The sequence below is a fragment of the Mobula hypostoma genome, chromosome X2, assembly GCF_963921235.1.
Source record: "Mobula hypostoma chromosome X2, sMobHyp1.1, whole genome shotgun sequence".
In the NCBI taxonomy this organism is placed as follows: Eukaryota; Metazoa; Chordata; class Chondrichthyes; order Myliobatiformes; family Myliobatidae; genus Mobula; species Mobula hypostoma.
In genome coordinates, this window is record NC_086129.1 from 23,358,063 (window position 1) to 23,382,898 (window position 24,836).

General features: G+C 39.1%; 1 protein-coding gene across 1 annotated transcript in view; it reads right to left on the reverse strand.

Annotated features, from left to right (window-relative positions):
- Positions 1 to 212: 212 nt before the first annotated feature.
- Positions 213 to 24,836, reverse strand: part of stt3a (STT3 oligosaccharyltransferase complex catalytic subunit A) — an 81,955-nt gene continuing 57,331 nt past the window's right edge. Inside the window, exons 10-18 of the mRNA XM_063038153.1 lie at positions 24,032 to 24,187; positions 21,655 to 21,746; positions 19,704 to 19,859; positions 17,714 to 17,902; positions 16,888 to 17,004; positions 8,508 to 8,610; positions 5,481 to 5,669; positions 846 to 961; positions 213 to 486 (exon numbers count right to left, since the gene is read on the reverse strand). Coding sequence (XP_062894223.1) covers positions 448 to 486; positions 846 to 961; positions 5,481 to 5,669; positions 8,508 to 8,610; positions 16,888 to 17,004; positions 17,714 to 17,902; positions 19,704 to 19,859; positions 21,655 to 21,746; positions 24,032 to 24,187 — 1,157 coding nt within the window. The 3' untranslated portion in view covers positions 213 to 447. The remainder of the gene's footprint in view (positions 487 to 845; positions 962 to 5,480; positions 5,670 to 8,507; positions 8,611 to 16,887; positions 17,005 to 17,713; positions 17,903 to 19,703; positions 19,860 to 21,654; positions 21,747 to 24,031; positions 24,188 to 24,836) is intronic.

A 24,836-nucleotide genomic window follows, 5' to 3' on the forward strand; every position in this document is an offset into this window, starting at 1 on the left:
AACAACTGCCCTCAGCATCCTTTACCTAATGAAGTGTGATCATTCAGTTTGTATAGAAAGGCCGGCAGTGAGGATGATGCTCACTAAGCTGTACCAGTGAATATAAACTTTATAGTGGGCTGTTGAGATATTAGAATTCCTGCTCCCTAGAACCAAACTCTCTGCAGCGAATTCTACCAACCTTGAAATAAAACACACAAAACAAAGTATAGCTGAGTCCAGTTGAACCCTTTATTTGACCACTGTAGAACTTAAGTCACTGTAATGTTTTGGTCACTCACCACCAATCATTCATTTCAGACAGATTGTTGCAGACAGGAAGCAACATATAAACAAACTGTTTTCTTCCTTTATTCCCAAACTAGTGTATATAAAAAAAATACAGCTCTTCTTCACAGGACAAGGCCTCAGTGCTGCTTTCACTCATGGCTGGCTGCTTTGTTTCTTTTATGTTCTTGAGAGACCGCGATTATCCAAATCTTTCACCTGAGAAGGGGTGGTAAGACAATTGGCAGAGTAAGTGTGCTGAGCATTAGAGGCAATCTTCCACCATTTGCAAAAGGCTAGCTTATTAAAAAGAAATCGGGGACTGTGAATAAGGGGATTTAGAATTCTTTACCTAGAAACAGGTATAAATGTAGAATTCTTACAAGTAGTTCACATGAACAGTACAGTTGTATTTAAGAGGAAACAGGTTAAGCAAGAGAAGAACAGTATTTTAGGGTGATGTAAAGGTGGCAGCTAATGTAGAGCAGAAGGACCAGTAGAACTAGTGTTCTGAAGATTCAAAATCCCACAATAAATTGAAACCACAGGAATACCTCATTTCTACTTTCAGCACTCACCTTGTATATACGGACCAGCCAGTGCTCCGTAGTGTATGCCTCTTCCAGAACATCAAGCTCAAAGTCTTTGTTGCCAATCTCAGCATTCCTCACTCTGTCATATCCAGGTGGGCGTTCTGTGGGAAAGACAATGTCTTGCTAGTTAACATCTCAATGTAGACTGTCCATTGCTGGTTTCAACACAGATCCTAGCATGGGGGACCACAAAGGTACTTTTATCCCGACTTTCAGAAAATGCTGTGAAACTGTATATCAGGCACACCATTAGAACAAAGGTATTACTGAACAAAAGCCAGATCGGTCTAGAACCTTTTCCATGACAACATTACCAATGTGGATACCTCTGATTCATTTTCAGATTTCACCCTACTCCTCTATCAGCATCATGTTTCAGGGCTTTAATTATGCCAGGAGGTACACTAGATTTATTTTATTATCTGCTCTGATGTGACTTTTCACACAGGTGCATTTCAGATGTTTTTCTTTTTTCATAATCACAGGTTTCTCTTTACCACAGTTGTCAGGGCTCTCAACCACATCTCTACATCACACTGTTTTTCTCTCATGTCCTCTCCTCTTAGCCACAAGGCAGACGGATTCTCCTTGTCTGTATATTGCATTCCACCAATATAGCATATGATATTCTATATCTTGCTATATAATACAGCAAAAATTAGTGGGAAGCTAGAAGGACAGGGATGCACTTAAAGATCACCAGAAGGCAACTACAAAAGCAATAAGGAGAGAAAAGATGAAATATGAAGGTAAGGTAGCCAATAATATAAGAGGATACTTAAAGTATATAAAAGTAAAAACGTGGTGAGAGTGGATATTTCCTCAATTTCAACATTTAAGAGAAGTTTGGATAATACATGGATGATAGAGGTATTGGAGGGCTATGGCCCCAGTGCAGGTCGGTGGGAGTAGGCCATTTAAATGGTTTGGCATGGACTAGATAGGCCAAAGGGCCTGTTTCTGTGCTGTACTTTTTCTATGACTATCGTGGATAGAAGGTTGGCTGACTAGCAGGAGACAGAGTGAGAATAAGGGGTGCTGTTACTGTTTGGCTGCCAGTGACGAGTAGTGTTCTACTGGGGTCAGTGATGGGACCATTTTTTTCACGTTATATGTCAGTGATTTGGATGATGGAATTGACGGCTTTGTGGTCAAGTTTCAGATGATATAAAGATAGGTGAAGAGGCAGGTAGTGTTCAGGATGCAGGGAGTCTGCAGAAGGGCAGATTCAGAAAATGTGCAAAAAGGTGGCAAATGGAATACAGGTTTCCCCCGCTATCCGAAGGTAGAGCGTTCCTATGAAATGGTAAGCTGGAATGTCGTAAAGTGAATGCAACACTTTCATCACCATCGTCCAATGTTTTCTGTTTCAGCTGTTTAACCAATTTCCCCCGGGATCAATAAAGTATGACTATGACTATAAGCTTATTAAAAAGAGTGACTGATTCCTCCTTAAGTACTCCTTAAGTTTGTATAAGAAAACTTAACGGAACACCATGCTTTGTACACCCATCAATCCACTCAAGCAATAGACTTTCTATTTTATCCATTATTGGATGCCGACTAAGAGAGACCACTTTGCTACGAGCAGAACCAACAGTAACATCAGCAGCTTTCAAAATTCTTTCTCTCTGCGTATAAACAGTGCAAATGGTGGATGCAGGCAAGTTCAACGCGTGAACAATGTCCTTACTTCGTTCACCACGATTGAAACGCTTAATTATGTCTAGTTTTATGCTAAGTGTAACACCCTTATGAGCTCTTTTAGGCTTTTCCGATACCTTCGAACTCATCTTGCTAACGGATGAACAAAATAAATCGAGTTTAAGCAATGGCGGCTAGAATGCAGTTCCGGGGGAGGAGCTTGGCTGTTTGGGCGCGCACTGCTTTTTCTCATAACAGTGAAAACACCTTCTGTTAGCGAAAACGGGTAACTAATGTAGGTCTTTCATAACAGTGAGGTGTCATAAAGCGAACATTTGTAAAATTGTGGCCACCTGCATAGCGTAGAGGTCATGCACTTTGGTAGAAGGAATAAAGGCGTAGACTATTTTCTAAATGGGGAGAAAATTCAAAAATCAGAGGGGCAAAGGGACTTGGGAGAGCTTGCACAGGATTCCCTAAAGGTTAACTTGCAAGTTGATTTAGTGAATATTGGAAGGCCGAGATATAGTGGAGGAGTCTAGGACCAAAAGGGCACGGCCTCAGAATAGAGGGACTTCCCTTTAGAACAGATATGAGGAGGAATTTCTTTAGCTAGATGGTGGTGAATCTGTGGAATTCATTGCTACAGATGGCTGTGGAGGCCACCTCATTGGGCATGTTTAAAGTGGAAGTTGATAGGTTATTGATTAGTAATGGTGTCAAAGGATAATGGGAGAAGACAGGAGAATGGGGCTGAGCGGTATAATAAATCAATCATGATGGAATAGTGGAGCAGATTTGATAGGCCGAATGGCCTATTTCTGCCCCCGTGTGTTATGTTCTAAGCCTCTATATTCAGTTCATCCAGCATAACTTCCACTACCCGCATTCAGAATTTCCATTGGAGAATCTTCCTCTGAAGAGATCATTCCCTCAGTAATTCCCACATTGTTGCCTGTCTTCTGCCTACGTTCCAACAATGTGCAATGCAAACAGGAGGAATGACACCTCATCTTAAAATCAAATACTTCAGGCAACAATTTTTTCCTCTCTCTACACTGAAGACAGTATGATTGCTTCAATTTCCCTCACTTCTTTTTAACAGTCATTATCTTGCCAACTTTAGTCTCTACCCTATGAAAGGCATTTCCTCTGTCATCTCCACAGCTCATATTTCCACTTCTGATGAAGGGCCTCTGATCTGGAACACTTTCTTTCTCCATTCATACTGCCTGACCTGCTGAATGCTTTGACACTGTACAGCTTTTGTTCTTTACTTTGGAGTCTTGTTGGAGTTGTAATATTGTGATCATCTGGTGATGATGGGTAAAATAAACTATGCTGTTATAAACACAGGCAACTGGAACCATCAGAGGTGATGCTGTGGTCTGCATGGACCAGTTAGGCCAAAGGCTTGATTCCATGTGGTATTAACTCTACGATCAGCACCAGACTGCAAAGGCCTGCCTTGCTCCTCCACTTGTGGTAACCTTGGCTTAGTGATCTCCACTCCCACTGTTACAATTCCCCATTCCTGCTGTATATAATTACTCCAGGATAAAAGCAGAAAGCAAAGGAACTCAGTATCTATGGAAGAAAATGAAAGGACACCCTTCATCTGGACTGAAAAATTGTTGGGTAGGGTGGGGGGGGAGAGAAGATAGCCAGTAAAGAGATGAAGAGGATGTAAAGCAAAATCTGGCAAGTGATAGGTGGATCTAATTGAAGAGGCGTGATAGCTCAAGGGAAGAAAGGGCTGCAGATGATGGAATCTGATAGAGGAAGGTGGAGCAGGGAATCAACTAAGGGAGGCAGAGAGGACACATCAGAACAGAGGCACAGTGAGAGGAGAATGTAGGTGATGGGCAGATGGAGTGGGTGGAGGAGGGAAAAGACAAAGGGAGGACCACACCCATGTCGACTTTCATTCCCTCTACCGATACTGCCTTATCTGCTGAGTTCCTCGAGCAGTTAGTTTTTTTGCTCCAGATCCCAGCATTATCATCCTCTTGTGTCCCCTTCACTGCAGTATAGCAGTGAGGTACTAGCACATAGCTAGAGGTGCTATCTCTCTTATAAGCACTGAAGACAGAGCCTGTCTGATTTCATGCAGTGGATAGAAAAGATCCTACACAACATTGTAAACAACATCATGGGATAATCCAACCAACATTTACAGCTTAAAATAACATCACTTAACTAGTTATTGGTAATTTTCTTTAATTTTACAGAATCTTAGCACAATTTGCATTGATGACTGTGTTTCAAATTCAATCGCTCATGGAACAAAACAGAAACTGCCGGAAACACTCAGCAGGGCAGGCAAGGGGTTTCCCATAGGAAACTTCAAAACCATTTCTCTGAACAGAGTTGCAGAATGACCTGCTGATTACCTCTGCCATTTCCTGTTTTTGTTTTAGATTTCTAGCATCAGTTTTTCCTTTTATATTTGACTGCCAAGATAACTGCAGTGTCAGATTAAGGACCTGACACGCTGGCAAGTCCATGGGACCCAACTTTGCATGTGTGCCAGGTTTGGTTTCTAAACTAACTTGTCTTGCTCAGACAAGTCAGGCTTAATTTTTACAACTGAGCAGATGCTGGGCAGCACAGTGGCCTGGGTTCAATCCTGAACTCGAGTGCTGTCTACGTGAACTCATAGTCTCCATCACTGTGCAACTTTCCGATGGGTACTCCTGGTTCCCCCTCTGTCACAGGTGTTGGAGTTGGTGCATGGCAAATCACCCCTTGTGCACATGTGATTTTGTGGTAGAAGTGGAATCTGGAGAGTGTTGATGGGATTTTGGGTAGGATAAAATGGGATTAATGTAAACGGTTGCTTAATGGTGGTTGCAGTCTCAGTAGGCTGAAGGGCCTGTTTCCGATGCTGTGCAACTACAGCTCAGATCTATTAATTCTGTGCAGTGACACCACACTGATAATATACACTAAAACGCAAATGCTACTTGTACTCACTTGCTTCTGTGTAGACTTGACCAAAACGATAGTAACACATTTTGTACATCAGACAGTTGAGCAGGATAGGAGAGCCCTCCCTATCCACACGGAACTCTCCTGTCGGGGTGTAGTAATCGTGTTCCTTAATGTGCCTGCCCGTGTCTGTGCTGCCTCCAATTCTCACCATCCACAGGAACTTGTTTATATCTGTGGGAGAATTCAAAGGTATTAAATGGAGTTTAAAAACATTAGTTATGTTTCTTCAGAATCTCCAGTATAAATTCAACAACCATTTTAAGATAACTTGGAACACATTTTTGGAAATCCTTAGCAAAAATATTTACAAATATCCCGTTTTATTGCTTTAATAGCAGAGGATATTGCCAGGTAACCCAAAGTCTTCAACCTGTCAATCCCACCGAACAAACCTGTTGAAGGGGAACAATAGCCAGAGGGTGGTGAATCTGTGGAATTCATTGCCGCAGACGGCTGTGGAGGCCAAGTCATCGGGTGTATTTAAATCAGGAGGTTGATAGGTTCTTTGTTAGTCAGGGTGTGGTAGTAAAGCCCTCCCAGCCATTGAGCATGAAACACTGTCATAGGAAAGCAGCATCCATCATCAGAGATCTCCACCACCCAGGTCATGCTCTCTTTTCACTGCTGCCATCAGGTAGAAGGTACAAGAGCCTCAGGACTCACACCACCAGGTTCAAGAACAGGTACTACTCCTCAACCATCAGGCTTTTGAATAAAAGGGCATAATTAGGCTCAACTTCACTTGCCCCATCATTGAAATGTTCCCACAACCAATGATCTCACTTTCAAGGACTCTTTATCTCAAGTTTTCGTTTATTTATTGCTATTTATTTATATTTTCATTTGCATAGTTTATTGTCTTCTGCACTCCGGTTGATCTTTCATTGATCCTGTTATAGTTACTGTTCTATAGATTTGCTGAGTATGCCTACAACAAGATGAATCTCAGAGTTGTATATGGTGACGTACACGTACTTTGATAATAAAATTTACTTTGAACAAAGGTTGCGGGATAATTAATCAGCCATGATGGAATGGCAGAGCCAGATGGCCTAATTCTGCTCCTATGTTTTATGGTCTTATTGTCTAACAGTCTTTAAAGCTTACAGCATGCAATGCTTGCCAGCAATAATGCCATCCTGGGATTGTGCAAAGCTAGGCAAAGGCTATACCCTTTTTGCCAGACATTTCTCTAAATTATTAGCTTTTATATTTAAGTCAGATTGTTTCTAGCGTAGGTGTTGCTCCAGATTATGGGGAGACTCGAACAGATATATTGGACCAAGGCCTCTGCGAATGCAGAGGGCAAGCAAGCATTTTTTGTGTTTGAATGTTCTCTCTCTCTCTCTCTCCCCCTCAACGCCGTGGGAGGATATTACCGAAGTTCTGCGATTTATGGATTAGACTGTGGACTCTTTGTTTTTTATATTCAGTGTTTTTGCCCGTTCTTTCTTGTTGCCGTTTGGCACGAGTTGTTAGTTTTTTTAGTGTGGGAGGGAGTTGGGGTTTGATGTTTCTTTTGAGCAACTCCATGGTTTTCTTTGTTTCATGGCTATCTGGAGATGAATCTCAAGTTGTATACTACATATATACTTTGATAATAAATTAACCTTTGAACCAGTTTCAGATCAGAATCTAATATAAAAGCAAGAGTAATGCCTGACATCAGTTCTCATGAAACCTGCCCCACAGCTGCAGGTCACCCAATTAATATTCAGCAGTTTCTGTTTTTATTTTGGATGACAATTTGAAGTAATTCAACGACACTTACACCTTTTATGGATCTCCTGAAATCATGCAAATACAATATACTCAGTGGCCACTTTATTAGTTACAGCTGCTCATGAATGCAAATATCTAATCAGCCAGTCATGTGGCAGCAACTTAATGCATAAAACTATGCAGACACGGTCAAGAGGTTCGGTTGTTGTTTAGACCAAACATCAGATTGGGGGAAATTGTGATCTCTGTGACTTTAACCGTGGAATGATTGTCGGTGCCAGATGGGTGATTTGAGTATCTCAGAAACTGCTGATCTCCTGGGATTTTCATGCACAACAGTCTCTTGAGTTTACAGAGAATGGTGCAAAAACAAAAAAAAAGCACCCAGTGAGTGGTGGTTCTGTGGGCAGAAACACCACAGAAGCGCCACTCACTGGGTGCTTTTTTTTTGTTTTTACTGAGGGAGGTCAGAGGAGAACAGCCAGACTGGTTCAAGCTGACAGGAATGCGGCAATAACTCAAATAACCACGCTGGTGTGCGGAAGAGCATCTCTGAACAGACACACATTGAACCTGATGGGCTACAGCAGCAGAAGACCAGACAATACACTCAGTGGCTACTTTATTAGGTAGAGAAGGCAGCTACTAAAAGTGGCCATTGACAGTAAATCGCAGCTACTTCCCTCTTTATAGCTGGTGTATCCCACCCTGCAATCTGCACAGGTCAAGAGTTAGGCACCATAATGAGATATCTAGCACCCGAAGGGCTATATAAACTTAGGCTCCTTTTCATGATATCTGTACAGTGGATCATAATAGACATCAAGTAAATTTAAGTGATATGATGCCCTCCATTACAAGGAAGCCCTGTGGGGAAAAGATAGGTAGGTGGAGCCAAGTCCATGGTCAGACCTTAATGAATGGCGGAGCAGGCTCAACGGGCTAGATGGCTGACTCCTGCTTCTATTTCTTATGTTCTTTTGTATGCCTATCATGGATCTAATAGAGAATGACCATTAGAAAAAGATAATGGGACAATTGTGCAAAGAATGGTCATCATAACCTGCAGTGGAGACTGTTAACCATAATTAAATTTTAAAAGAAACCTCCATTAGCAAACTTCCACATTTAGATTCTCGGGCAATGTGCACGTGTCAACTGAAGTGCTGTCCTAATGCCTGTTTGTTCCAATTGTAGGAAATGACCTCAATCAGCAAAGTGTGAAATAAGCATCCATATATTTGTTAGCAGCATAACATGGAATACTGAAAAGCAAAAATGCCTTACCATCAGATGAATATCCCGTGAGGCCTCCAAAAATGACCAGAACATAGCTTACATCCAGCTCCCTCATGATCTCATAGGCCTTCTCCTCTGGAGAAGCCATCGCCTAGAAGGGATGAATATGCTCAACGTTAATGGTAAGTATCGACTCCAAGTTTGCTTCTTCTCATCCATGCAGCAGTCTGAGACAGTTATGTCTGAGCAAGGTCATCAGTGCTACCTCTCAGATTCAGGGACCCGAGTTTGATCTGATCTCCGGTGCTCTCCTGCATGGTGGTATGTGCTCCCTGTAACCTCATGGCTTCCTGCAGGGCGCTCCAAATGACTTCTGTATCAAAGGTGTACGAGTATGTTAACTGGCTTTGCTAAATTTCCCCTTTATTGTAGTAGGGTGGCAGGAATTTTTTTTTTGGGGGGGGTGAATGGTGGATTTTTTGGGGGCAAGTGTGGTTTAATTCTCAGCCCTCAGGTTGGATGAGGCGAGTAGAGGGAATTGATTTAGGGAAATCTGAGGGAGAGGCTCTTCATTTAGAGGGTGGTGTGAGTGTGGAACAAGCTGCAAGCAGAGGTGCTTGATGCAGGCTCAATTTTAACATTTAAAGAGATGTTTGTATAGGTACATGGATGAGAGGAGTTTAGTATGGTGCAGGTGGATGGGACTAGGCAGAAGACCAAGCCTGTATGGACTAGATGGGCCAAAGGCCCTGTTTCTTTGCTGGTGTGCTCCATCACTTTATTACTTTAAAAGTGTTGATAGGCATGAGAGAAAGAATAGGTCACAGAGAAATAAATGCAGCAATATCGATGGGAATGTAGAAAGCTGGCTGAATGGCCCATTCTGCTATCATTTCTTATTGAATTCTCTAGAGTATTTTGGTATTTTGCACTGTGCTATGATCCGAGAATCACAGATTCATGGTACAACATTCACGATGCAACATTCCTTTTGCAGCATGCCGAAGTTGGTCCACATCCTTCAGGAACAGTTATGTTTTCCTAATGCTATGCCAGATTTTCAATAACTCCAGCCAGGCCACTTCAACCTGCAGCCCCAGCAGCAACTCTTACTCTGATTTGCAAATAGCACCCTTCCACTTTCCAGGCTCTGAAGGTGCTCCGTGATATCCAACACTCTCTTCGTTCATTGTCACTCCTCTTCTGTAAACACAATGGGTTCAAAGGTCCTCGGTTGATGAAGTGCCCAATTCTTCTCCATCCCCGTCCTGCCATGAGGCTCAGTCCCACTTTTCACCCCAGCACCCTATCCTCAAGTTTAGCTTCAAACCCAACTTCATTCCCAGAAATATGTAATGTCCCTTTTGGGTCCACGAAAATTTTAGGCCACTGTCTCTCCCCTTTTAAAGTTTTCATTGCTCAAACCTGCATAATTTTAAAACTCATTACTGGTCCAGAATTTCACTCAATTTGAAAGTACATAGCACTTTAACAATGGACACTGGCAGGTGAGAGAAGGGCTAGGCTTTACATACTAAAACGGGTAGGCAAGCAACTTAGGAATGGATAGCTTAGCTTACTTCAGGAAAAGTTGAGTTCAGAGGCCACTGGTGAATCCTATGTCCATTTTTTTTTGTAATATAGTTTTTATTGAATTTTCAAAAAGAATACATGAAAAAATAGAATCTACCCTCCCCCCTCCCCTTAACCCTCCCCCCCCCATATATAGTCCTACCTAAAAAGAAAGAAAAAGAAAAAAAAAAAGAAAAAAAAGAAAAGAACCGCCTGGGTATTAGAAGGTTTCCACATGCTCCATGGGATTCAAAATAAATTTGGTATAATTATTTGTTACTTTCCCCAAGTGACCAAAGTCTTTATCGGAGCACTTAAATATGCCATCCTATCTTTTGTAAATAAGGGCGCCAAATATTCAAAAATGTTACATATTTATCTCTTAAATTATAAGTAATTTTTTCGAGTGGTATAGAACTAGCCATTTCATTATTCCAACAATCCATACTTAAATACGAATCAGATTTCCAAGTAACTGCTATAGTCTTCTTAGCTACTGCCAATGCAATTTTTATAAATTCTTTCTGATATTTATTCAATTTAAGTTTCGGTTTTATCCCTTCAATATCACCTAATAAAAATAATACAGGGTTATGTGGAAGTTGAGTTGCAGTAATTTGTTCCAATAAGATTCTTAAATTTATCCAAAAGGGTTGAATTTTAAAACAAGACCAAGTAGAATGTAAAAAAGTACCAATTTCTTGATTACACCGAAAACATTTATCAGATAGATTTGAATTTAATCTATTTATTTTTTGCGGTGTAATATATAATTGGTGTAAAAAATTATATTGTACTAATCTAAGTCGAACATTTATTGTATTTGTCATACTGTCAAGACAAAGTCTTGACCAATTTGTTTCATCAATATTAATATTCAGATCTGTTTCCCATTTTTGCTTTGACTTATGGATTCCTTGTTTAATTGTCTGTTCTTGAATCAAATTATACATACAAGAAATACATTTTTTAATTTTCCCTTTTTGAATTAAAATTTCAATTTCATTAGGTTTTGGCAAAAACACTGTTTGACCCACCTTACCTTTTAAGTAAGCCCTTAATTGAAAGTAACAAAAGAAAGTATTATTAGATATTTTATATTTATCCTTTAATTGTTCAAATGACATCAATATACCTCGTTCAAAACAATCTCCTATAAATTTAATCCCTTTTTGGTACCAATTATATAAAAGTTGATTGTCCATTGTAAAAGGAATAAGTCTGTTTTGGAACAAAGGTCTCCTTGCTAATTTCTGTGTTTCATTATCAACATTTATCTTATTCCATAGATCAATCAAATGTGTTAATATAGGAGATTCTTTCTTTTCCCGTATCAATTTAGATTCCCATTTATATATAAAATCTTCAGGTCTATTTTCTCCTATCTTGTCTAGTTCTATTTTAATCCATGCTGGTTTTCGATCATCGAAGAAAGATGCAATAAATCTAAGTTGATTTGCTTTATAATAGTTTTTAAAGTTTGGAAGTTGTAACCCTCCTAACCCAAATTTACATGTCAATTTTTCCAATGATATTCTTGACATTTTACCTTTCCAAAGAAATTTTCTCACACATTTATTTAACTCTTGAAAAAATTTCTGTGGCAATTGTATTGGTAATGTTTGAAACAAATACTGTAATCTAGGAAATATATTCATTTTTACAACATTGACTCTACCTACTAATGTTATTGGTAATATCATCCATTTGTCAAGATCTTCTTGAATTTTTTTCAATAGTGGTAAATAATTAAATTTATATAAATTCTTTACATCATTATCAAGTCTTATACCTAAATACTTTATACCATTTACCGGCCATCTAAATTGGGTTACTAATCGACATTGACTATAGTCTCCTTTAGTAAGAGGTAAAATTTCACTTTTATCCCAATTTATTTTGTAACCTGATACCTTCCCACATTCATCCAATCTAGAAGATAATTTATGTAACGAATGTTGTGGATTTGTTAAATAGATCAAAACATCATCGGCAAAAAGATTAATTTTATATTCCTCCTGATTAACTCTAAAACCCATAATATCTGGATCAATTCTAATTAGTTCTGCTAATGGCTCTATCGCCAATACAAATAAAGCAGGTGATAGTGGACAACCTTGTCTAGTTGACCTTTTTAACTGGAATGGTGTTGAAATTTGAGAGTTTGTCACTACTTTAGCTTTAGGGTTAGAATTTAAAGTTTTAATCCAATTTATAAAAGATGTTCCTAACCCATTTTTTTCTAGTACTTTAAACTAAAAATCCCATTCTAATCTATCAAATGCTTTTTCTGCATCCAAAGCTACTACTATACTCTTCTCATCCCTTTTTTGTGCCAAATGAATTATACTGAGTAGCCGGGTTACATTATCTGCCAATTGTCTATTTTTAATAAATCCTGTTTGATCCATATGTATTAATTTTGGTAAATATTTAGATAATCTATTCGATAAAATTTTTGCTATTATTTTATAATCCGTATTCAATAAAGAAATAGGCCTGTATGATGCTGGTTTCACAGGATCTCTGTCTTTTTTTGGCAATACTATTACAATCGCTGTTGAAAAAGATTCTGGAAGTTTATGTATTTTTTCTGCTTGACGTATTAGTTCCATAAAAAGAGGAAATAATAAATCTTTAAATTTTTTAAATAAAATTCAGGTGGAAAACCATCTTCTCCTGGAGATTTATTACTTTGGAGTGATCCTAAAGCTTCTTCAACTTCTTTTAATGTAAAAGGCATATCTAATCCCTTCTGTTCTTCCAAATTCAATTTTGGAAGAGAAACTTGTGATAAAAACCTTTCTATCTCATTAACATCATTTTGGGATTCTGATTGATATAATTCAGAATAGAAATTTTTAAAGGTTTCATTTATTTCAAGAGGTTTATAAGATATTTTATTTGCCCTTGTTCTAATTGCATTTATTGTTTTGGAAGCTTGTTCTGTTTTCAACTGCCAGGCAAGAATTTTATGTGCTCTCTCACCTAACTCATAATACCTTTGTTTAGTTCTTATAATTGCTTTTTCCGTTCTATATGTCTGAAGCGTATTATATTGTAACTTCTTATTGACAAGTTGTTTTCGTTTTTCTTCTGACATATATCTTTGAGATTCTTTTTCTATTTTTGTAATCTCTTTTTCCAATTGATCTAGTTCTGCCATATATTCTTTCTTAATTTTAGACGTATAACTTATTATCTGGCCCCTAAGATATGCTTTCATCGCATCCCATAATATAAATTTGTCATCCACTGAATGAAAATTTGTATCCAAAAAAAATTGAATCTGCTTTTTCATAAAATCACAAAAATCTTGACGTTTTAATAATGTTGAATTAAATCTCCATCTATAAGCCACTTCTTCCTTATCAGCCATTATTATAGTCTCTTTCTTTAGGATTGATTATTCTCCATATATCAATCAGATTTAAATCCTTCATCAATGATAAAGTTAAATTTACTACCTTCGATTTTATAACAGCCTTGGTTGATCTATCCAAGACTGGGTCTAAGCAAAAATTAAAGTCTCCTCCAATTAATATTTTTTCATGTGCATCCGCCAAATTCAGAAAAGCTTCTTGTATAAATTTTCCATCATTTTTGTTTGGTGCATAAATATTCATAAAAGTCCATAGTTCAGAAAAAAGTTGACAATGTATAATCACATATCTCCCCGCAGAATCAGTTATTACATTTTGTATTCTAATTGGTAACGTTTTATTGATCAAAATTGCTACTCCCCTCGCTTTTGAATTAAATGAAGCCGCAACAACACTACCCACCCAATCCCTCTTTAGTTTCTGATGTTCTGTTTCTGTTAGGTGCGTTTCCTGTAAAAAAGCTAAATCTATCTTCATTTTTTTAATATGTGTTAAGATTCTTTTTCTTTTCACTGGTCCATTAAGCCCGTTAACATTAAAACTCAAAAAATTCAATAAATTAGTCATTATTCTTCACAAAGTTACTCCAATCTAAAACATTATTTATCTTCTCAACTCTCATAGTACCTTGGGGAATCTCTTTAAACTTCACCATGTTGCTATGTGTTTCCCTCCCAACCTTCCAGGCAGAAAGAAAAAAGAAAGAAAAAGTACAAAAAAAGAAAAAACAAAATACCCCCCTCACTAATGTTGTGAATGACAAGATACACAACACTACCCCCCTCCATTTTGCAGGTCGTGGCAAAAGCCACGCTTGCACACATGACTAGCGCAGCAATCGATCAGTGCTTCTTCCAGCTCCCCCGCAACAAAAAAACATTTTATATATATAGACAAAATTAGTATTACTATTCCCAACTAATATCCCTCCAGTTTTAACCCTTCTTACCCCCCTCGTATAATTAATAATATATTTATACATTCATCCAGCTTCAAAAATCCATCAAGTCCATTCTTTAACCCAATCTTCATCTTCAATCTATCTCGCTCTCCTGGGTTTGTTCTTGTATCTGGTGAATATTCAGAGAATCTCGCACAAACTGCTCTGCTTTCTGGTAGTCATCAAAAAATCTTTTTTCTCCACCAGGCAAAAAAATCTTCAAGGTTGCAGGATAACACAGTGTAAATTGATAACCATGATCCCATAGGGTTTTTTTCACTGGATTAAATTTCTTCCTTCTCTTCAAAAGTTCGTAACTTATATCAGGATAGAAAAAAACTTTGCTCCCTTTAATTATCAATGGCCCTTTTCTATCTTTGGCAGCTCGAGCAGCTGCCTGTAGAATCCTTTCCTTGTCTTGAAATCTTAAAGGATTTTATTAAAATCGATCGTGGATATTGGTCATCTTTTGGTTTTGGTCTTAAAGCTCTATGTGCCCGCTCAATTTCAATTGGTCGAACTTCCTCTTCCATTTGCAAAACATCCGGGATCCATCTTTGAAAAAATTCTATTGGTTTATCTCCCTCCATATCTTCTTTAAGACTAACAATTTTAATATTATTACGTCTACTAAAATTTTCCAACATGTCCACTTTCTCCAAGAGTCGGTTTCTTTCCGAATTCCAGACAAGCAAATCATTTTCTGTTTTTTCCACTCTATCATTCATATGCCCCATTGCTCTTTCCATCTTCTGAAGCTTCTTATCCATTTTGTCCTGTCTTGCCATAACTTTATCATAGCACATCTTCGTATCTCTAAGCTCTTCTCTTACTTTTCTTAATTCAGCCGTTAATTGCAATATAGCCTCTCTCATGTCTCTATCATCTCCTTTACTTCCAATCGCTTCCAATTCTTCCTCCTCTTCTTCATCTGTGTTCTCTGCAGAATCCAATTTTGACTCTGAGTCATTTTCAATTGCAGTGGCTGTTGGTTCTTGTAGTTTGCGTTGTGTCGATTTGCGCATGCGCATTTCCGGTGTCTTCTTCGAAGAAGCCATTACCACCGCCATTGCTCCCTGTTCTACCGAAGGAGATCCAACCTGAGTCCGAGGCTCCATCGTTGCGGTAGGCCCTTTTTTCTTCCCGTCTCGCGGCTGCTTCGCAACAGCAGACTTCTTTTGTTGCGGTTTAGGAGGCATATCGTAAAGTAGTCTTACAAAGTTCATAAATAGTTTTCAGAAAATATTTACTAACTTTGTTTTGTTTAAACGGTACTTTACTGACTTGTTGCGGGAGAGCTGGATTTACATGTCTCAATCCCACGTCATCACGTGACGCGCCCCCCCCCCCATGTCCATTTTTGAGATAACAAGGGAGGAGGTGGTAAGATAGAAAATGGCAACCCAGGGACTTATACCTAATCATTTAATTGGAAGCTGATATCACTGCAAAGTAAGAAAAAATTGAGGCATGAATTTCTGGTTCATTACAAGCAATGGTTAATTTTTCAAACCAAAATCAATTATAAAAATACACCAGAATGAGGGCAACAAAATCATTTTAAATCTTCAGTCTATTCAGAAATTGCTGGCTGAAATTTAGAGGTTTTAATCGAACAGCACAAATTCGTTATAGAAAGCAGATATATAATCTTGCCTCTGAGCAATCAATTCTGTACATGAAGAACCTCTAGATACGAGAGATTTGAAGGTGCAGAAAATTCAGATTAAAGGAGAAACATTTGTATCTTTATTATATCTTTCAATCTCAGAACTTAAAAAACAGTGACTTGTAAGGCAGGACCATGGACTATATTTCCAGAGATCTATCATAAGCAGCAATTAGTCAGATTAAATAAATGTGACTCCAATAATATCTTTTCTGAATAGTGTCATGGGATCTAGGGATCCGAGGGTGAGAAGTCTATTCTGAAAAATGGTTTCTATGTAGCACTACTATGTTATTTCATTGCCGAATGAAACTAAATGATCAAGAACCTACAAGCGAATCACATCTGATGCTTTCTGCCCCAGGGTACTGAGCTAACCACATAACAGATAAACTCAAGAGCTTCTGCAGATGCTGGAAACCCAGACTAACACACACAAAATGCTGGAGGAACTCAGTGGGCCAGTCAGCATATATGGAAAGGAAAAAGAGTTGACGTTTTGGGCTGAGACCCTTCATCAGAACTGGCTGATCAGAACACAAATGCCTTTTGGACCCATGGAGAAAACTAAAATGTTGAGCTGTGCTTTCTATTATCAGAGAACTAGTTAATGATTCCAGCAAAGGGGAGAGAAAATTAATGAATTTGCAACTTTGATTTCTAGGAGATGCACTGCTTATTTTCAACACTAGAGGGAGGTCCAGAGTTGCATTGCTTAAAGAGAAAATACAAAAAAAACCCAAGAGACTACATTGGAAGCCAGTAAAATGTCATTTAGCTCGAAGGTCAGCCCAGATAGCACTTAAAAAAAAACGTAAATCCCCTTCGAACTAAGTTGAATTTACATTTTACAAAGAGACCCACCTGCCCAACTCTGGAGATGTGAGTGTTATTCCAGGTATTGTTGTCTACCAGGATGGTTCGATTGGCCATTGCTGTGATTTGATAACCATAATCCCACCACGACATCACCTTGGCATCCTGAGAAAAAGGGGAAGATTTAAGCAAGCCAGCTCTGACAGGAAGCCAACCATTCCATTAGCTCAACACCAGTCTAACCGATGTGATACAACGTACCCTCCACAATACTACGGGAAGAACAAACATTTACACAGAGGAACTATTCCTACTGGTAATACAAGCCTTCTCCTTCTGAAACAGCCTCTCACCACTAACTGCAGCCATGTCAGCACCAGGGAGATGGAATAACACGTAATAATCAGGTAAATATTGGAGAATTATGATCAGAATCAAAAAGCAAGCCCATCTTTAAAAAAAACACATTTGTTCTATTAACAATACATTTCCATTTGGCCTGACAACATTAAGCAATGAAGTCACTTGCAGAGCAGAGACCAGGAAGGGATGACAGTTTCCCCTCACTGAAGGGAAACAATTTTTATTATACGTCTCTTTTCGAGGGTCAATCACCAAATTCCCCATATTTATTGAATTCAGTTTCAAAATTTGCCAAAGGTGGGATTTGAACTAACAATCAAGGGTTTAGTTACAACACCATTATCATTAGGTTATATTCTACACAAAACACATTCTACAACAGCTAAATTGGAGACAACAAGTTTAAAGAGGAGACTATGGATTTCATAACACAGCAGCCCTTAATCTGAAGGGGCTGCATGGCACCTCGTTTGTTCTGGAAGTATCAGTGACACAGACTCAGTGACCATACCTCCGGAGTATTGTGCCTGAGCCAGTAGTAAGCCTCCCTGAAGTCATCAAAGATTATCCTGCTTCCGTCACCTCCACGAGCAGACAGAACGATGGAGGGGGATGAGTACGCCTCACTGGTCACCCAGGTCGAATGAAAGGTGTAGGTAATTAGGAAGAAGGTCATCACAAGCACCATTCCACTTGCAACCTAAATCAGGGCAGATTACAGGCAGAGATGGTGAACATCCTTGTATTCTGGAAAACAATCACATCAATTGCTTACAATCATTGCAGACCCTCACCCTCATAATTCAATGTGCTCTCTTTCTTTGTTGAAGGCTGCAATTCATGTTGAGGTAACGCCCAAAATGCTAGAAGCCCTGACTTAATGTACCGAATGATCATTCATGCCTGCTGTTCTGAACTCTCACATAATCTCTCATTCCCTTAATATATGAATTAAAAATAATATAGTCTGTAAAAGAACCTCCACAGCCTTCTTGCATTGGTTCCCCTTAAATCAAGAAGTTTATTTTTCAACAAAGAACAGGAGGCAATATCAAGAGAAATTATTTGGTCACTTATCTGCAGATGACTAGAAAAAACTGCAAGTATACTTTGGAGTTATGGTGTGTTTATCAAGGCATCGGTTGTGGCTGAGAGCATTTCACAGAGTGATTGGTTTTGGTTATGTATTTAATGCACTCATATTATCAAACACAGTACAGTGTCCAGGGTCACAATGCTTCCTGTAAAAAAATGTATGCTGTAGTAGCAAAGAAGGTGTGGTACTGAAAAGCAAAGTGGACTCCCAAGTTGTTGCTGAGTGTTGTAAATGCAAGGAAAGGAGTGTGAAATTGGATTAATCTAACAATAATATACCCAGACTTATGCCCTTGCTTCTCAGATTGTTTGCTTCATGTACTAGAACCATTATTATTGTTTATCTACCTCCCTCTCCTGCCTTTCCCAATTCAAAACACAATAATGGTATGCTTTATGTTCTCAGGCAAGGCACTGCCAATTTAACATCTCTTCCAAAATATGGCAGCTCTAACAATGCATCCCTTCGTCAGCACTGCATGGACTCTGCCAAAACTCAGCCCTATCTGCTGCTTTGACTGTGATAATCGCACCATTTCAATACAGGGTTGTAAGTTGTAAATTGGTTTACTATTGCCACATATACCAAGGTACAGTGAAAAACTTGTCTAGTAAACTGTTCATACAGATTAATTCATTACAACAGGGCATTGAAGTGGTACAAGGTAAAACAATAGCTGTGCAGAATACAGTGTTACAGTTACGGATAAGTGCATTGCAAGTGGACAATAAGGTACAAGGTCATAACAAAGTAGATTGTATGGTCAAGAGCCAACTCATCATATGAGGGAATTGTTCACCAGTCTTATAATAGCAGGACAGAAGCTGTCCATGAGCCTGGTAGGCTTTTATCTTCTGAACAACAGTGGAGGGTGGGGGGGAAGAGGAGGAGAGAAGAGAGATTGTCCACTGTGAGTGGGTTCTTTGATTATGCTGGCTGCTTTCCCGAAGCTGTGAGATATGTAGACAAAGTCCACGGAGGGGAGGCTGGATTCAGTAATGTGCTGAGATGTGTCCACAACTCTAGTTTCTCGCAGTCATGGGCAGAGCAGTTGTCATACCAAGCTCTGATGCACCCAGATGGGATGCTTTCTATGGTGCATTGATAAAATTGGTGAGGGTCAAAGGGAACATGCCAAATATCTTCATTCTTCCTGCCAGTTTTCTTGGCTATGGCATTGTGTTTGGACCCAGACGTGGTGATGTTCACTCCGAGCAACTTGAAGCTCTCAGCATTAGCACCACTGATATAAATAGGAGCATGTGCATCGCCCCAACAACCCCCCTCCAAAGCTCTTTTGAAGTTGGTACTTCATCTACTGGACTATTTGAACAATTTAGCACTTTAACATTTAATGAAATGAGCAACTGGAACATGAAGCCGAGTGACCCAGGGGAAATCATACCTCATTCTTGATTGGATAAGTAGAATCCTGCTGCTTCTTCAATTTCTTATCTGGACGGCTGATATCCAAATTCTTAATGTAAGTCGACAGGACTTGAGAGACACCAATTCCCGATAGAATACACATCACCGGGGCCAGAACCAACATAAGCCGAACCTACATAATATAAATGAGCAAATTAACAACAAAAAGAAAAGACTGGCTGAAGATGGTCATCACAAGCTCCATTCCGCTAAAATCAGGGCAGATTGCAGGCAAAGGTGGCGAATCAGTGGTTGGGACATACAAGATTTGAGAGCCATTCACTTAGATGCACAAACATTGTGGGTTATTAATTTGGACTGCTGCAAAAAAAAGTTCCACAGATACGTAACATCATGTAGACTGCACAATGCCCGTTTACTTCTATAACTGATGCAGAGGCACAAATCTAAGAAACAAGAGGGAACAACTGACAGAAATGGAGAGCAGCTTTTGTTCAATATGCTTCCTATCTTTTCATCAGAACCAGAATGGTTTGAATTTGGCCACATGGAGATCATTGCCAATATCAGAGGCATTGCCCTATCCATTCATGCTACAAACACAAAGCGGTGCCTCTGACGGACCCCAGGATGCTGCACTATCTGCAAGGGGCGCAGGATTAATATCGTTCTCAAAGTTTTCCATGCAGGATGTACACAAGTAATTGAATTTCACATAGACTTGTTCATGGGCTGTGGCATTTATTGTTCAACCCTAGCTGCCTCTGAACTGAGGAGACATTGGGTCAACCACATTAGGGAGGTTGAAATTAAATTGGCCAGATCAAATATGACAGATTTTCTCACCTGCTGCTGGTGCAAGGACTATTTTTAGAAAACACGAGCAAAGTATTTAGCATATAGTCAACAGGTCTAAGATATGTCATCTTATTAGTTAAGCAAACTCAAGTGTAATGATACAGACATCAGAGAATGAATACAGTTGCAAACAGATGGCTTGTTTATTTCTCACATGAATAAAGGGACAGGAAATCCTTTATATTACAAAATAAATATCTTTGAAAGTTGTGGACTATACTGAAGCATTAATCTATCGATCTTTACAGAACAAATCTTGTTAAGCAAAGCCTAAATGGCAGTGATGCTTAACTCCCTGATGAGTTCAATGCTTTTTATGCATGTCTTGATAGGGAGAATATGGTAAAAAAAAAGTAACAAAATGTCCCTCTCCTACTAAACAACTCAGACTTGTTTTTTTTAAATAAGGAGGCCGTGCTGAGTACAAGCGACTTTTGGAAGGACTTGCACTGATGTTGTGCTTTGACTTTTCACTAAACCGAGGCCAGGGATCTTACCCCTGCTGGGTTAAAAATATATTGTTCAAGAGAACATTAATCTACAAGGTGTAATATCACAATCTGTGATACCCGTCACATTCAGTTATGCAGTAATTATTATATCTCAAGCCTAAGTTGTGATTTTAAGTCGTACTGGAACTGCATGTGGGTGCTGTTTTGCATGCATAAAAATAAATCAGTGAACAAAGGAAGAAATTTCAACTGATTGATGCAGTAATGTGGAGGGAGACTAACTCCACAACAGGCACATTTAAGCTGGATTCAGTTACCATACAACACACACAAAAAATGCTGGTGAACGCAGCAGGCCAGGCAGCATCTATAGGAAGAGGTACAGTCGACGTTTTGGGCCGAGACCCTTAGTCGTGACGAAGGGTCTCCGCTCGAAACATCGACTGTACCTCTTCCTATAGATGCTGCCTGGCCTGCTGCGTTCACCAGCATTTTTTGTGTGTGTTGCTTAAATTTCCAGCATTTGCAGATTTCCTCGTATTCAGTTACCATCACTTCAAGCATTCTACATGCTCCCTATTAGGTGTTATTAAAACCCAATGGCAGTGGTTCATGTGGCAATGATACCAATATTCAAAAGGTTGGAGTGATTCTTACCATCACAGCTGAGAAGTACATACTAGTGACTCCATACATGATGATGAAAATCCTAGCATCTGACAGGTGGTTGAAACAATAGTACAAACCAACTGTAGGTGGAAAGCACAAAAATGCTTCAAGTCAAACACAAGTCAACCAAATTTGCTGAAGACCCCATTTCATAACTTACACAGAAACAAAACAGGACAAGCTTCTATCAAGGAAATATGTGTACGGCCTATATGATCTTTCAGAAAGTGGCAAGGTTAATACTACAGCAAATGGGATTGGGCATTTATTGCCATGGATCGAGGATTTCTTTACTGGCAAGAGTATAGGAAAGTGCAGAAATGAGATTCAAGGTGGAGATGAGCAGAGTCACAGAGAACGCCATATTACAGAGGATGAAGTAGGCAGCCTTTGTGACAGCAAAGTCAGTAGCTAAAATCAAGACCAAAATAATAATAAACGTATAAAGAGTCCAGTTAACAAGAGTGCAAAAACAATAGACAATTTTAGGGGAAGTTCTGGTGAAGTGGTTATGTATGGAAAAATGGCAGCCAAATTTACACATAGCAAGATTTCACAAAAAGTAATGAGAAATCGGCAACCAAAAAAACTGAACGATGCAAAATTACAACAAAACAAAACTCAGCAAAAACCACTAACTTCTATGTCTTGCCTACAGGCATTTCTGACTTGAAAGAGCATAAAAGTAGTCTGGCAAGTTTTTAAAGTTCCATACAAAGTATAAAAATAACTATAAAGCATCTTTAGCACCCATAAGCCAAGGATAGAAGGCTGAAAGGAACACCATTGTCCCCACGATAGCAATGTTACCTCATCACAGATCTGCCAATAAACAAAATCTAACAGCACTCTGGGAGTGTGTTCACTACACCGAATACAGTGATTCAGGAAGATGGCCCCTAAAGAGTAATGAAGAGTAACTCATGCAGTCTATTCTTCGACTCATTCATTTCTCAAATGAATAAAACATACAGTACCACAAAAAACTCTTAGGCGCGCACGCGCGCGCGTGTGTGTGTGTGTGTGTGTGTGAGAGAGAGAGTGAGTGAGTGAGTGAGTTGAGTTGAGTTAGGGTGCCTAAGACTTTTGCACAATACTGTATATGTCAACGTGAAGCAGACAATGAGTTTATAAATCTGGTGGGAGCAAAAGATGTTGGGAATGGTGAGGGTGGAGTGCCGTGGGAAGGGTTGTGGGACAGGTGGCAGAGAAGGAGTGCAGGGGTGGGGGATGGCGAGGGTGCAGACACACCCAGCCCTGAGACACCAGGCAAGGTCATTTGATCCCAACAATTGGTTTATTGATCATTACAGATTGTCCCTCTGGTGCTTCCCGCTTCCTCCCCTCTCTCTTCCCCTTTTCCCAACCATGATTCTCCTCTCCATGCCCCCTTCCCACTCTCAGTTGACAACAGAGACCCATATCAAAGTTAGGTTTATCAACTCATAGATGTCATGAAATTTGTGTTTTTTTGTGGCAGCAGTACAGCGTAATACATAAAATTACTTCAGTACTGTGCAGAAGTCTTAGGCACCCTAGCTATATAAATGTACCTAAGACTTTTGCACAGTACTGGATTCCAATTCAAATTAATTTAATATATCAAATTCTCCATTTAGAAAGATCACTGTAATATTTCAGCATTAAACACTGATTATGGTTCCACTGACTAGCTTGGTTGCAAATTTAAGTTGTAGTTCCTGCTGCTTTAGTGAGGACACTGATGGAGTTGCTGCCTGTTTGGTGCCATTGCAAAGGGCAGAAATTGCTGAAGTTTGTTTGCAAGATGTAACTGAACAGTGTACACACACACACCAAAAAAAGTGTAAATGGGCAGCATTTTGGGATAATGGAGAAAGGGAAAAAAAATGCCCCTCACAGAGCACAAGCATTTTAAGGACAGTCAGTCTGATCATTACAGCTGAAAATGGGTTTTAATACATTCAGGTCAAATTGCAAATGAGAAAGGATCTAGTGCTTTTTTTGCAAATCACTCTGTACACTACAAAGTGTGCAATTTGTTTGCACCAGTTTTGCCGATAAATAGCCAATTTCATTATATATTAAAAAAAAGTGAATAGGCCAGTGTGTTTATACTGCCCTCCAAACTTCAGTTTACTTACATTTACCATCTCAGAATTACAACAGCAAGTTGATATTTAAAAAAGGCAAAGTGAGAAGAGGATAAGTAACCAATAGCTATCATCAGAAAGAGAAAACACTCATTTAAATATTAACTTCTTCACTCAAATAGGAAGCTACACAGATCCTCTACTAGCCCAAGGGAGCTTTCAGGATGGAACTTTACATAATCACCCAAAATAAATATGCAGATTTTTTGACATAGCTTTGTAAATACACATACCTGGGAACATGAAGACAAGGAGTTGCAGGTCAAAATAATATGAAGACCAGGTGGTGGGCTGATGCTCAGAGACAGAGGCAATAATGGGAATGTTGTTCTTTGCATAGGAAGGATCTAGTAAAGAGTAGAAACGGCCAGTCCACGGGGAGATCTTGCCTGCAACAAAACCAATTTTCCTAGTTATAGTGAGAAAACAAGTAGTTTATTGTTACAAGATGTGGTTTGGGTTTTAAGCAATCTCAAAACATTTATTCTCTGTATGATAAGTCGAATAGAAGGATGTCCCTTCAGAAGAGAGATGAGGAATTTCTTCAGCCAGAGGGTGGCGAATCTATGGAATTCATTGCTACAGGTGGTTATGAAGGACAAGGCATTGTGTATATTTAAAGTGGAGGTTAATTGGTTCTTGATTAGTAAAGGCGACAAAGGTTACAACTTGAATATTGTTTTATTGAATTGTTTTTATGCTTGTACATTATTGTGGTTTGGAATTTCATGGTCATAATTGTGTTTCTATTGAATTTATTGATATTGCTGACACTCACTGAAACATGTTTACTTATTGGGAAACATGCTTGTGTGTCAATAGTGATTTAATAGTCGGTGTACATGAAGAAGGCAGGGCAATGGGTTTGAGGGTTAATAAATCAGCTATGATGGAAAGGTGGAGAAGACTCGACGAGCCAAATGGCCTAATTCTACTCCCGTGTCTTCCAAAACCACAAGTAAAGAAAGAGGAAATTGTGGAACAAATAAATAACCAACAGGAAATGTCAGACATGATCACTGACTGCAAGATTTATAA